This window comes from Pyrus communis, chromosome 15 (assembly GCF_041283825.1).
Source record: "Pyrus communis isolate YQ-2024b chromosome 15, ASM4128382v1, whole genome shotgun sequence".
Classification (NCBI taxonomy): Eukaryota; Viridiplantae; Streptophyta; class Magnoliopsida; order Rosales; family Rosaceae; genus Pyrus; species Pyrus communis.
Window position 1 is genome coordinate 40,598,528 of NC_142579.1, and position 12,383 is coordinate 40,610,910.

The following is a 12,383-nucleotide window of genomic DNA, read 5'->3' on the forward strand; positions in this document are numbered from 1 at the left end:
TATAGTATAAGTATACACCATCGCATACTACTTAAAAATCTCGCCTATTGAGTGTATTAAGAACTTTCCAGTACACGAAACATTCAAACCACTTGTAAAGTTGTTCTCTGTTATGCTAAAAGCAATGGCGGATCAACGTGTATTAACAGGTCAAAGTCGATCAATATGTATGAACAGCTAAAGGTCGCACAATCACTGTTTCGAGGAGTTGCCCACACGCGCGGGGCCGACTGTCTCTGGACGCAAATGTAAAGTGTTCGTCAAAGAAAACGATAAATTCACGTTCCGCTCACATCATTCATAAATATAATTTGTACTGACGAAAGACAGCTCATTGTCAAATCTCAATAAACGAAAGCTGTAAAATCTTGGAATCTTTTTCTGATTCTCCTTCTTCGCTCGTGATAAGGGCATGAAACTGAGGCTACGGCCGGTGGCCCGGTACGTGCCACCACGGTCCGTCGAGATCGTGGAACTTGAAAGACCGCTGCTTCTGGTTCTGAGGGTCAGAAAAGATCGCATAGACAAGAAGCAAAGAGAGAAAAGTGGTTTCGAAGTTACTTCTCAAAAACTAATGTTCAAAGCAAAATATTCACTTTCACTACAAAATTTACCGCTTGGTAATTATTTCGCCTTTCGTTTTGAGTGTGAAGTACTCCTCACAGTACATACAATTTCGGAACTGTAACGAAACAGGCAAAAATTAAATGCGACGAAACTTGAGTAAGACTATACTCGTTTCAAAACTCCGAAGAGCTGCGGGTTTGTTCCATCTTGTGCATAAGTCTAGATATACAAACAAAAGTAGTTTCTGGAACTTTGCCTTTAAAATGAATGAATAACGATGAAACGACGTCTAATATAAACTTATGAACATCGGGCATGACTGCCATGTGTATAAGCATTTCCGTCCACACCTCTGGGGCCAACTTTATTGCTAGACGGAGATACCGAAACCCATTTACAACCCTCATGACCATTGCGTGTTCGTGCAGAAACAAAAGTACATTGGATAAGCAATCTCACTAGACAAGATAATGCTGCATGTTTTCAAATCACTTCCTTGTTTATTTTTTCGTCTGCTATGGCGGAGTAGAAATACAATTTATGTACCAACCTCTGACTCAAGTGAGACTCTGGACTCAGGCTCCTCATTGAACATGCGACCAACAACTTCATCGTCAAGAAAAGCATCTGCTGCAGCAATTATATCCCGAACAAGGAATACACTCACCCTCTCGCCATTCTTAGAGAGAATGAAGTGGAAAAGATCTTCAGTGGCGGCAACAACTGAATGCATGTCAAATGATTTACTTCTCAATGGATTTGGACTACTCCCCGCAGAATCTGGGGACTCCTCAGCACTCTCAGAAGCCTGTTCAGATATTGCTGCAATCTGGAACAACATATAGATCCTGAATAACACATTGAAAGTAGAAAGAAATGCAAATATTTGACTAATTAATATTGTAATAAATAAAACTTATCCAGAATAATAATAAGTTGTTATGCACAAATACAAGTATGCTTTAGGCAACCTACCAGGCGTTCTAGCCTATTCCACCTTATCGATCCATCATTGCGTATGAGAAGTTGTCTTAAAATTCTTCTCATATCAGGATTTGAATCAGCCAGAAGTCTTCCAATCACAAAAGGATATGAACTCTCAATAACTTTGAAATTAGGATCGAGGACTTTGGCTGTGCCTTCTAGCGATCCCAGTGCCCTTATCACCAGGGCATAGTCCGGAGGAAGAGAGAAGTTAAATTCGTACATAATATCGTAGAGTTGGTCCATTACTCCCTGGAGTCCATTGCAAGAATTAGATAAAGGAGATACTTCTACTCCCATAAATTGCAGCCGATTTCCACAACTAAAACAATTGAAGTGAACAGATAACTACAAGTATGCTCAGAAGGGATAGATAAAAGGACGAGAAGCACAAACCTGGAAATCTTGAGACTGTCTAGTCCGGTCACTAAAGGATGCTTGCAATGCATCAGAAACTAATTGTATATCAACCCCTTCTGGAAGGAATCCCAATGAAAGAAAGTCATTTGCCAAACCCAGGGAGTCTCGATTAACATAGTGCACAAGCAGAAAGATACAGAAACTTTTCAATTAAAACAACCATAAGTCAATTTGCCGAAATATTTAGCAACATCATACAAAAAAGAACAAGCACAAAACTGCTTAACAGAATGAGAAACTATTCATGAGGCAACCAAATACAAACTCCTTTTGTTTTTGGGTGTCCAAGGAAACTCATCAACGACGATAAGATATATACATACAAGTAATCTCTAACTTATCGAAGACGATAAAATCTAAGCATGACAAAACAATGTACGAATGTATATAATTCCTTTAGAGCCAACAAGAAGTAACACTGCAATCTAAACACTAACGATTCAAGAAATGAGGTGGGTAAAGAAAACTAACCACCAGGAAGTGTTAAAATGTTTATAAGTTCATCACAAAGCTAGCTTAACAAAATGTAGCTGCCACTCATCCCATCTTCCCAAATGTGGCCATGAAATAGCTTAAATACTAACAAAATGAAGGTGAAGAATGGCCATAAATAGCTTAATACTAACAAAACGCAATAAATGCATGCTTAAAAATTCTATGTTGAAAAAATAATAACTTAAGCTACACATATAAATGATTGGAACTAGTGCCCGGAGAAAATAATTATTTGATGGTTCTTACCACTTGAATAAGTCCCACACGATAATGTCGAGGAATTTCACCCATCATTCCAAAATCAAAATAAGCAAGAGCACCACTATCAGTAGCAACAAGGTTACCCGGATGTGGGTCAGCATGGAAAAATCCCACCTCAAGCAATTGTCTCAAAGAGCAGTATAATCCCTATAAGGAAAGACAAAAAGGATGAGATCCTATAACAACACAGCCAAATTACGTGCAGTACTAGTACATAAGACAACTTGTAAGCCCAAGCAGGTCCAATAAGCCATTGGACCAACCCTCTTATTACCATTTGTCATATTCTTTAACTTATGTTATAAGTGAAATTCATTTTGTTTCATGTTTTGGTATTACTATCGAATAGAAGACTAAAAGTTGGTTCCAAAATAGTTAAAAGTTCACGTGTCTAATATGTGACTTTCTAAGGAGTTTGGATGGCATTATGAGAAGCATCTACAAGGGCGGCTAAGATTTTCTCAGTTTTGCTATGGGCCTAGAGTAGAAGATTATCAAGAGTCACATTAGTTAGTTTTGCCTAAGTACTATTAAACCAAATCTGATCTGACTTTTCTATGGTATTTGTACCTATAAACTTCATAATTAGGTTCAGTTCAGAATTCAATTACTGAACTCTCTTTGCTAATCTATAGCCCTACACCTTAACTTACTTTATCTTTTATCTCTATAATGTCAAAACTAGAAAAATTTATCATTAAAAAGTTCCAATGGACATAGATGTGAGCGATTCCTTCCAAATACCTGGTCAATTAATCCTTTTCTGTTCAAACCAGCCCTCTCTAAGGCAATCTCATCTGTAAGCTTAATTCCATCAATCCACTCCATTGTAAGCACACCCCTACGGGTAAACTCCCAATATATTTTTGGAACTTTTATACAGTTTGCATCTTTATGTTTAAGACTTTTTCTAGCTGTAGCCTTTGGACCAGCCTTTTTCTCATCACCTGTCGTTCACAAAGAAAAATCTACTCATATAACAGCTCCCTTTGTAGAGAATTAACGCAACACAGGACATGATGAATTCTCCTATAAAGCTAGTCCAACACATTTTGCCCAACCGGCATAGTACACTAATTTTATGGCATGCATACAAGCTCCATAAAAAGAGTAAAGCACCGACTTATAAAATAAATTAATTCTTACAAATGAATATCCAAATGAGCTTTTTTATTTATTTATTCTATGTCCTTTTTCTAGAAAAAAAATCCATGGCAAAATAAGTAAAACATAAGCAATTCAAAACACCCATGAAGAAAATTGCTATTAAAATTTTAAAATGGGCTGACATGGCATGTATTTAACACAGGTTAAAAGCCTGAATGAGAGTACAGTAAATATATTTGGGCATATTCAGAACAGAAATTCACTCAAGAATGTTCCTAGGAAACAAATGGACCAATAGACAGGGTCCCCTTTAACCAGTGGGGAGATCATCATATAATGAAAGCGGGATTAACATAAGAGGCAAAACTATTGTGGAATGACTTCCGTATCTAATAATCTATTGAATACATTGCACTCATTAAAAATGCGAAAAAACTTACTTGGGTCTGAACCATAGAGCGAGGCAAAACGGTCAGCACTGTTTGCCTCTCGGATGTAATCAATTTCATCAAACATATGCCTCACCTGTTCATTCATAAAATACCAAATATCGTGTACTTTAGCAACATCATAAAAAATAACATGATGGTAAACTAAAAGAAAAGTTACACGGGGGTAAACTAACCCCACTATAGAAGATAGCGTTACAAGTGAAAATTTCTACTTCTATGACAATCACCCAACTTGAAAATTAGACACAGATATAAGTTTAGGCATTAGAGAAGATTCAAAATTTTAATTTACTCTACAAAATGGAGATAGAGAAATGATAAAATGCATTCTACATGGGATGAAATCCACAACACACCATCTCATTCACTGCCACTAGTAGATCTTTTCGGGCCTTGGCAAAACGCTTTAATTGTCCCCCAATCATATTGAATAACAAGGCATCAAGGGTCAATGCAAGTGACATACCCGGCCTTTGTACTTTAACTGCTACTAGCTCCCCAGAGTGCAAGTGAGCTGCAAAACTTGAAGCAACAAAATAAACATTTCCTGAATGGTTTCCCACAAGCATGTACTTCTTTTGCTGAACATTGATGGGAGACGCCACTAAATCAAAGGATTTTTGTTTTTTCCGCTAAGAAAAAAGCATGACATTAAAAAGGAGCTCTCTTACCTTTATAGACCTGCCCTAGGGATGCTGCTGCAACAGGCTCTGTGCTGATGTCAGCAAAAAGTTTTGAAATGGGGGCACCCAGCTGAGATTCAATAGATTTAATTGCAATACGAGTTGGAAATGGAGGTATTTGATCCTGTTATTAAAGGGTTGGATACTAATGAATAAGTAAAGAGAGCTACAACATTCAATCATATACCCATTATTATATGAGCCTGTGTGAGAAAGAAGCTATTAACCTGTAACTTAACAAGTTCTTGGCAGTATATAGTTGCTAGTATGTCTGGCCTGGTGCTCAAAGCCTGGCCGAGCTGTGAATTCAAACATAATTGGATAAACTAGGTACATCTTGCATTGCGCAATTAAAAAGAAATAGAATGACATAAGATTACAATCATTCGATATTAACCTCTCAATTGGGGAAAGAAAAGGTGTCTTGAAAATTCCATGGCAAAGAAAGTCGCTTACCTTGATGTAGAAAGGTCCCAAGAGGATAAGAGTTTCACGAAACTGCAAGATCACATTAATTATCTCAGACATTTCTCTAACTTTAGGATCATAAAAGGAGAATTGACGTAAATCTAACTATACAGTACAGTCACAGCATCAGTAAATCAATGCAGATGCAAAAGCATATGCAACACCATATCATGTAAAATAAACCAAACATATTTAGTCGATCACCTTGACGGCGCGTTTCTTTATGTCATGGACAAAGAATTGCCAGATTGTGAGCTTCACCACATGAAATGAAATGATTGCAGCTCTATACAAAGCCAAAAACGGACCAAAGCGGTAGACAATAGAAATACTTTTGGAGCCTGCATCGAGAGCATGCCCGAATTCACTTTCTAGTGATTCCTTCCTCAACTTTGCATACTCTGCAGATGGCATTTCACCATGCACGCTGGTGGAAATACTGCAAAAACCGAATAACACGAAGCATTTTGAAATTCAAACAAGAACACAAAACAAGTGCCTTGAACATGAAGCATTTCTTAAACTTACGAATGTTGCTGTAACAATTGACATGGAAACCAATTTTCTTGTCTCCATCTAATTTCAACATATTTATGGCATCCAAATGGTGTGCATTTTCTCTCATGGTGTAGAGCTGCACGAAAAATCCAATAAATTGAAGCACTCGTAACATAATCGGTGAGTTTAACTACCCTAATCAATTTAACGAGGCAATTATGTAATCCAAGTGTGTAAATTCATCAATATAATCAACTAACAAATCAAGAAATTAGGAAATATAGCAATTGAGCTATGGCGAAGGCGATTTTCTTCCCGCATTTTCTCAGCAACCAAACAGATAATTAGTAAAATCTAGACGCAGGAAGACGGAGTGATCATGCGAGCCAAAGCAGAAAGTTAAGATTGGTACTTTACTTTGGGAGAGCAGAGTGACGTGGCGGTGGCGCTTGAGCGCGGCAAAGACATTCCTCATCGGCGGCAAAAACAGTGGAGCGAAGCTCAGGAAGCCATCCCGGATTTTGTAGATATGCAAATTGCACCCCTAGTGTTTGTAGTATTGATCCAGTGAGAGAGAGAGAGAGAGAGAGAGAGAGAGAGAGAGAGCTGCCACGTTTACGAGTGAACTCGACACCACGTACGGACACCTAACCAGCTGCCACGTTCATGAGCGAAATTAATCAGGTCAGCCCGACCCGAAGCCTGCTCCGTCCCCATTTGCCTGTGAGAGTCTGGCTTCCCTCTTTCTTTTGGTAACTTGAGTAAAACCGTCGAGCTCGTAAACCCTCTCTGATTGCAGTGCTTCATCTCTCATCTATCTCTCTCTAAAACCTCATTGTTTCCATCAAATGGCGAATCCGCAGCCGGCGTCTCTGCGGCCATGGTTCCTCGAATCGGTGCCGTTCGTGGTGGTTCTCCTAATAGTAGCTCACGTCCTCGCTCTGGTACTCTCTAATTTCCTTCCTGTTCTTGATTTTTCGCTTTAATTGCTGTCTAAAATCTGATCTTTCATCGTGCTAGGTGTATTGGATGTTCAGATTAGCTACTGAGAAGGAGAGGCAGCCCCGGAGGAGAAAAGCACACTGAGGAGCGACAGGTTTATTATGAAATTTAATAAATTAAAAACCCTAATTTGTTGATTTCTTGTGGATTAGTGTTAATTAAGTTTGATTAATAGCAAGTGATCGCAGTTAGTTATCTGTATACTAATAGATGCTATTTCCCCATCAAGCTTTTAGCTTTATACATGTTTCATTTGGTTGCTGAGTAATCCGGGGAACAATGTTGTTATCGTTTGAATTACCTAGTTATAAAAGTCCGCAAGTCGGGCAATTTACAATGTGATGGTCCCAAACTTAATGATACCACACTTCATGTAAGACTGTTGTGATCGATCATCTAGACGTAACCCCGTGTCAAAATGATCTGTCCTTATACGGGCATGCTGCACTGGTTTCCTAGTCAGTTTTTAGACTTTGGTGTCATGCATCACCTTAGTTCTACAGCCGGTTCCGGCCAATGCTTGCCAATCCAATGTTGCGGAGGATCGATGTGTTGTACTTGCTGTTTGGTTAAACTTAGGATGTGTGCATATGAATGATTTTACATATTATGCAAGGTACTTGCTTGGTTTTTTAGTTGGAAACTAGATGGATGAACCTAATGTTCAAGGTGGTGTTGCCCTGTTCCGACGTATTGGTCGGCATGTCAGAGCTTCTTGATTTGAGTCAGAATTTGGTGTGTGCAGTTGGAAAGAGATCATCTCTGTATCTTTCCCTCCAAAGTCCAGGGATCAAGTAATCCAGACATTTAAAATTTGATCCAATGACTAAAAATATAGAAGTTAGTAAAAACTTTTAAAAGCTATAATAATTTTTTGTCGTTAGATCAAATTTAAAAGCTCGGATCACTTGATCCTTGAGCTTTGGAAGGAAAGATCCGGAGAGGATCTCTTTCCGTGTGCAGTTACCGAAAATGTCATTACCAATCTTTAGACATGCCAAAAAGCTTTTGTGTCATGTTAGGATGAGCAGCTGTTATCTATTTGTTGAGTTTTATCCTCTTTCTTTTCTTCTACTTTCGTCGATTTGAAACCATATAGCATGGAACAATTTGAGTATCTAAACTAGTGAGAAAAAATGCAGATGGGTACTGAACGTGAATGTTTAGATGTTATCTAGAAAACCTCACGTGAAATGTCGCAGAATTATATCGTGTCGTGTATTAAATATTACTCGGCCTAAAACTTGCCATTTGTACGTTCTTCCCCTGAAACATTATAGGAAGCGTTTTCTTTTTGTTCATGTTTGGATTTCTACACACTATTTTTCACTTTTTACATACCCTTTTTAATTCTCCTTCGTTTTGTTCAATCCAAGAACTGGAAAAAGGAAGGGTGTGAGGAAGTAAAAAAGTGTGCAAAAATCATCTTTCTTATTTAAAATGGAGATACTCAATGAACTGGTACGTATTTAGCCAAAACTTAATGTAGGAGACTCGGGAAACGTTTTTATTTCTTTGAAATCAAAGTCATGTCCTGTCTCATTGCATATGTGGGTTAGTCAGATTGGCTAGGCAATGTACGTGTCGCCTTGCACTCAAGTTCAAAACCCGTTCGCACATATTAGAGTAGTTTATAATATCTCAATCATTGTAGTCTAGTTTATGGACTTTTTTCTTGGACTCTCTTTGAATTTTTCATATTTCGTTTTCTTTGTTATCATATTCCGATCTTATTGAATATTAAAATAAGTATAAAAACAGTTAGTTGAAGTTAACAATTATAAGCTGTCTGCAAAGGACTCCACCTATCGGCACGCCGTATACAGTGAAGGCTGAAAGAGACAAAGACACAGGCAGCAATAGCATGTTGCAAAGTCATCCAGCAATAACGACGGAAATTAGGAGAAGAGATCCTCTCCGGTTCTTTACATTCGGAGCTCAAGGATCAAATGTTTCAAATCTTTAAAATCTAATCTAACATTTAAAAGAAGAGAAGTTAGTAAAAAAATTTTAAAAATACAATAGTTTTTAGCTGTATGATCAAATTTTAAAGGTCCGAATCATTTAATCCTTAGATTCTGAATGTATAGATCCGGAGAAAATCTCTTTCCATAAATTAGAACAATAATTCTTCAAATTTGACAACTAAGTGTCGAATTTGCATCTTCTGTACAATAGTGTAACTAACTCTTGATTTTAAATTAAGTAAATAATGGGGCCTCATTATGTTGATTTTGGAGCTTGCGTAGCACGTCATCAGAATTCCATTATCGTTGTTGTCTGGCTACAAATACTTATCATGTCATGATATTCAAGATTCACATTGATTTTTTCGCTTTATGTTGATATAGGGGTTCTTTTTCGTTATCGTGCTGCATTTATAACATTTGAATTTCACCGGCTTATGTTCATATGTATTTTAGCATGTGATTTAATATGTTTTCCTTTGTAAAACCATATACTCAATTACTTTATCAAGAAATTCGAACTTAGATATATATAAAAAAAAACAGTTAAAACATTTGAAATATCTAATTTTACAAACCATTCAAAAAACTCCCAACATACATCAACAGGTTACCACAAACAATGTCAACATTGATGTCAGCTGGTGGAGACCCTCAGCACAAGTAGCTTCTATGTGCCACGTCTCAGATCTGAGCCACCAAGCCAATATGCGATTCTCCAACTAATTTGATTTTTTTAAACGATATTTTGATGGGTGATGCGAAACAAACACCTATTTTAATTTTAACCTTTTTTGTTTTTTTTGTTAATTTAAGTCGTTTGATTTTTCAATTCAATTGATCTGATTGTTAAAAATTGAGAGGAGTGGGTGAGAGATAAAAATAAATATGTGGAAACACCTATTTTGTTAGTGTTTTATATTTTAATTTCCCCATCAAATATATTTTATTTGTGGGGGTTTTTTTTTAAAAAAAGAAAAAGAAAAAGAAAAGAGCATTACAAATAATCATGAAGAACTCAATCTCAAAAGGATTCTTACAAACTAGATCTAAAAATATAACAATAAACATCACGAATCTCGAATAAATAAGTAGACATTAAGCACTCATCTGAGCTCATAAAAAATTGCAAGATTACGAGATAAATGAAGCTACTAAATCTCGTATACACAAAGATCATGTGACAACAAAAATCTCAAATAATATATTAAGACACAAAGTATCATGCCCATCGGGTCTAATCACATCACCTAATCACTGTCGCACAAAGTGTAGTAGATTCAACAAACCAAACAGTTTCATCCTTCAACATAGATCCAACAAAGATGTAGCACACCAAAATGAAAATGAAGCAACTCTCCTATAAAGAGCAATCAAATTAGAAATTCTCGTTCAAAATCGAACTCTAAGACAATTCTTGAACATCCGAATAAAATCATGTCATCGCTCCATAATCTCCGAACATCCGAAAGTCATACCATTACACCGACTAATTCTATAGTGTCGCACTAGCTAAACTTGATTATGACATATTCCAACATTTTTCATGGCTTCTAGCCGTGACGTCATATTGAAAGTGATAAATGATCCAAAACCTTGTTGAAGAAGGGCCTTTACAAAAAAAAAGTTGCATAAAAATGGGGCTATCGAAGACGAAATTCTTGAAGCGAATGCCGTTTATAAAAGAAAAATAACACGTGTCGGTTTCTTGATGGTCAGATTGGTCAAGTCCAACACTTTGTCACTAGGAACCCCAACTCTGTTTTCATTTTCCTATTTTCACTTCCTGAAACACCCCTCTTGTGTTCAGGAAATTACAAAACATGCTTCTTATTCTTGCTTTACTCGTAAGAAAACTAGATATTATTTTGTTAAAAAAAAAAGAAAAAAAAAGTAGATATTATGACAAAGGAAAAGTTTGTCAAGGATTTGAAAACAATGGAGAATTTATCTTCCTAATAATAAACAAGAGAGAAATTGGAATTAAATATTAATCTTGACTATAAGTATATGATAATTTAGGAATAATTTAGTTATTGGAATTAACATATAATGTAGTGGAATTGAATTCTACGTAACGATAATTATAAATTTTGACAGAATTGGATTACAAGATCTAGAAATTGGTAAAGAGCCAACTAGTTAAAAAGTCGCACATGTAGATGGCGAATTACCATAGTGACGAAAAACAATAATGCATATGTGTCTTGGTGAAGGTTTGATCCCAATCAATTCTCTCTTTTCTGACATTTAACGTTTAAACCCATTAACATTATCGTTAGTGAAAAAAAAAAAAATATGTACATAGTAGAATAGAAATTAGTAATCTTGTGAAAATTGTTAGTTCTGCCCTTCCATGAATTTATGTGTCGGGGAATGGAATCAAATATCAGAAACTAAATATGTAGTATGATTTTATAAAGAAAATATATATAGAATGATGTTAATCTAGCTTCGTTGGTTCATGTTTGAAGCATGAGTTTTCATTTTTTTTGCTCCATACGACAGATCTTTGCTTGTCGTAGCAAATTTAAACAAAATAGGAAAAAACGTGGTGTGGATATTTCCATCAACAAATTGCAAGCATGCATTTTCACCATTGCATTTTCAAATTAAGTTTTCAAACATTTGAAGAAATTATTTTATTTTAAACTGTATTCAAGTTCGAATCTGCACTCTGATAATTTATTTTAATTATAAAAATAAATTATTGGATCATATTGGATCCGATAATTATTGGATCATATTTTTTCCCCTCACTTTGTATTATATAATTATTATCGTGTGGCATGGACATTATTTAATCCAAGCACGCATGTGAGTTTATTGGTGCACGCAATTTCGTTTGCTTTTATTCAATTAATTAATAATCTAATTCTTTGATTTGCTACATTGGGATTTATTTAATCCAAGGCATGCGTCAAAGGGAGTGTATATGTGTGTGTCTTTCTTTCCACGAGTCAAAGGAACGTTTAAGCATACTCAATTTACATGTAAAAGAATTAAAAAGAAAAAAAATACAACTGAAAGAGAGAGAAAAAAAAAATTAAAATCGTTTTGTGCAAATTAATTTATGGTGTATAATTTTTTTTTTCAATTATATGTAAAAGGTATAATAGGTAGCATAAATAAAAAGTTATTCTAATTTGCAAAAGGAGAATTTGAGAACAAAGAGGTGAACGCACTGCTCCATATGTGCAAAATAAAAATAATTCTAAACTTATTATATATTTATATGAATTTTAGTAAATATCATAGATACATTAAGTGCTTTTAATATAGATCATTTGTAACTTGTAAGTACTTTTAAAATAATTGAAAACGTTTTTAGAGAAAATGTTTATGAGTTCCAAAAGCAATTAAGGTACTCCTAGCAAGAAGCATCAGTTATGTGCTTCTTATAAGAAGGACTTTAGTGTTTTTCTAAGATTTATTTACATTTTTACTAAAGATTTATTCAAAAAAAAAGAATTCACAAA

At 35.7% G+C, this 12,383-nt stretch overlaps 1 protein-coding gene and 1 long non-coding RNA gene across 2 annotated transcripts; one reads left to right on the forward strand and one right to left on the reverse strand.

Moving 5' to 3' along the window:
* Positions 1–546: 546 nt before the first annotated feature.
* Positions 547–6,493, reverse strand: LOC137747177 (uncharacterized). The gene is made up of 14 exons (XM_068487226.2): positions 6,353–6,493; positions 5,966–6,071; positions 5,642–5,876; positions 5,426–5,467; positions 5,197–5,268; positions 4,958–5,093; positions 4,643–4,800; positions 4,275–4,359; positions 3,472–3,674; positions 2,713–2,874; positions 1,948–2,097; positions 1,543–1,803; positions 1,118–1,396; positions 547–989 (listed from the first exon to the last, which is right to left on the reverse strand). Exons 1-14 carry the CDS (start codon positions 6,408–6,410, stop codon positions 741–743), a joined length of 2,196 nt encoding a protein of 731 aa, XP_068343327.2. The 5' UTR covers positions 6,411–6,493; the 3' UTR covers positions 547–740.
* Positions 6,494–6,740: 247 nt separating this feature from the next.
* LOC148691019 (uncharacterized) lies at positions 6,741–7,182 on the forward strand. The gene is made up of 2 exons (XR_015957199.1): positions 6,741–6,879; positions 6,956–7,182. It is a non-coding gene; the product is annotated as an uncharacterized LOC148691019 (long non-coding RNA).
* Positions 7,183–12,383: the final 5,201 nt, after the last annotated feature.

Bases quoted from the DNA above. Each gene is read 5' to 3' on its own strand.
- LOC137747177 (XM_068487226.2), bottom strand. From the start codon at position 6,410: ATGAGGAATGTCTTTGCCGCGCTCAAGCGCCACCGCCACGTCACTCTG. The intron at 3,675-4,274 runs GTAAGTTTTTTC...TGTGAACGACAG, and splicing joins GCTCTATGGTTCAGACCCAA to GTGATGAGAAAAAGGCTGGT. The intron at 1,397-1,542 runs GTAGGTTGCCTA...ATGTTGTTCCAG, and splicing joins GGAATAGGCTAGAACGCCTG to ATTGCAGCAATATCTGAACA.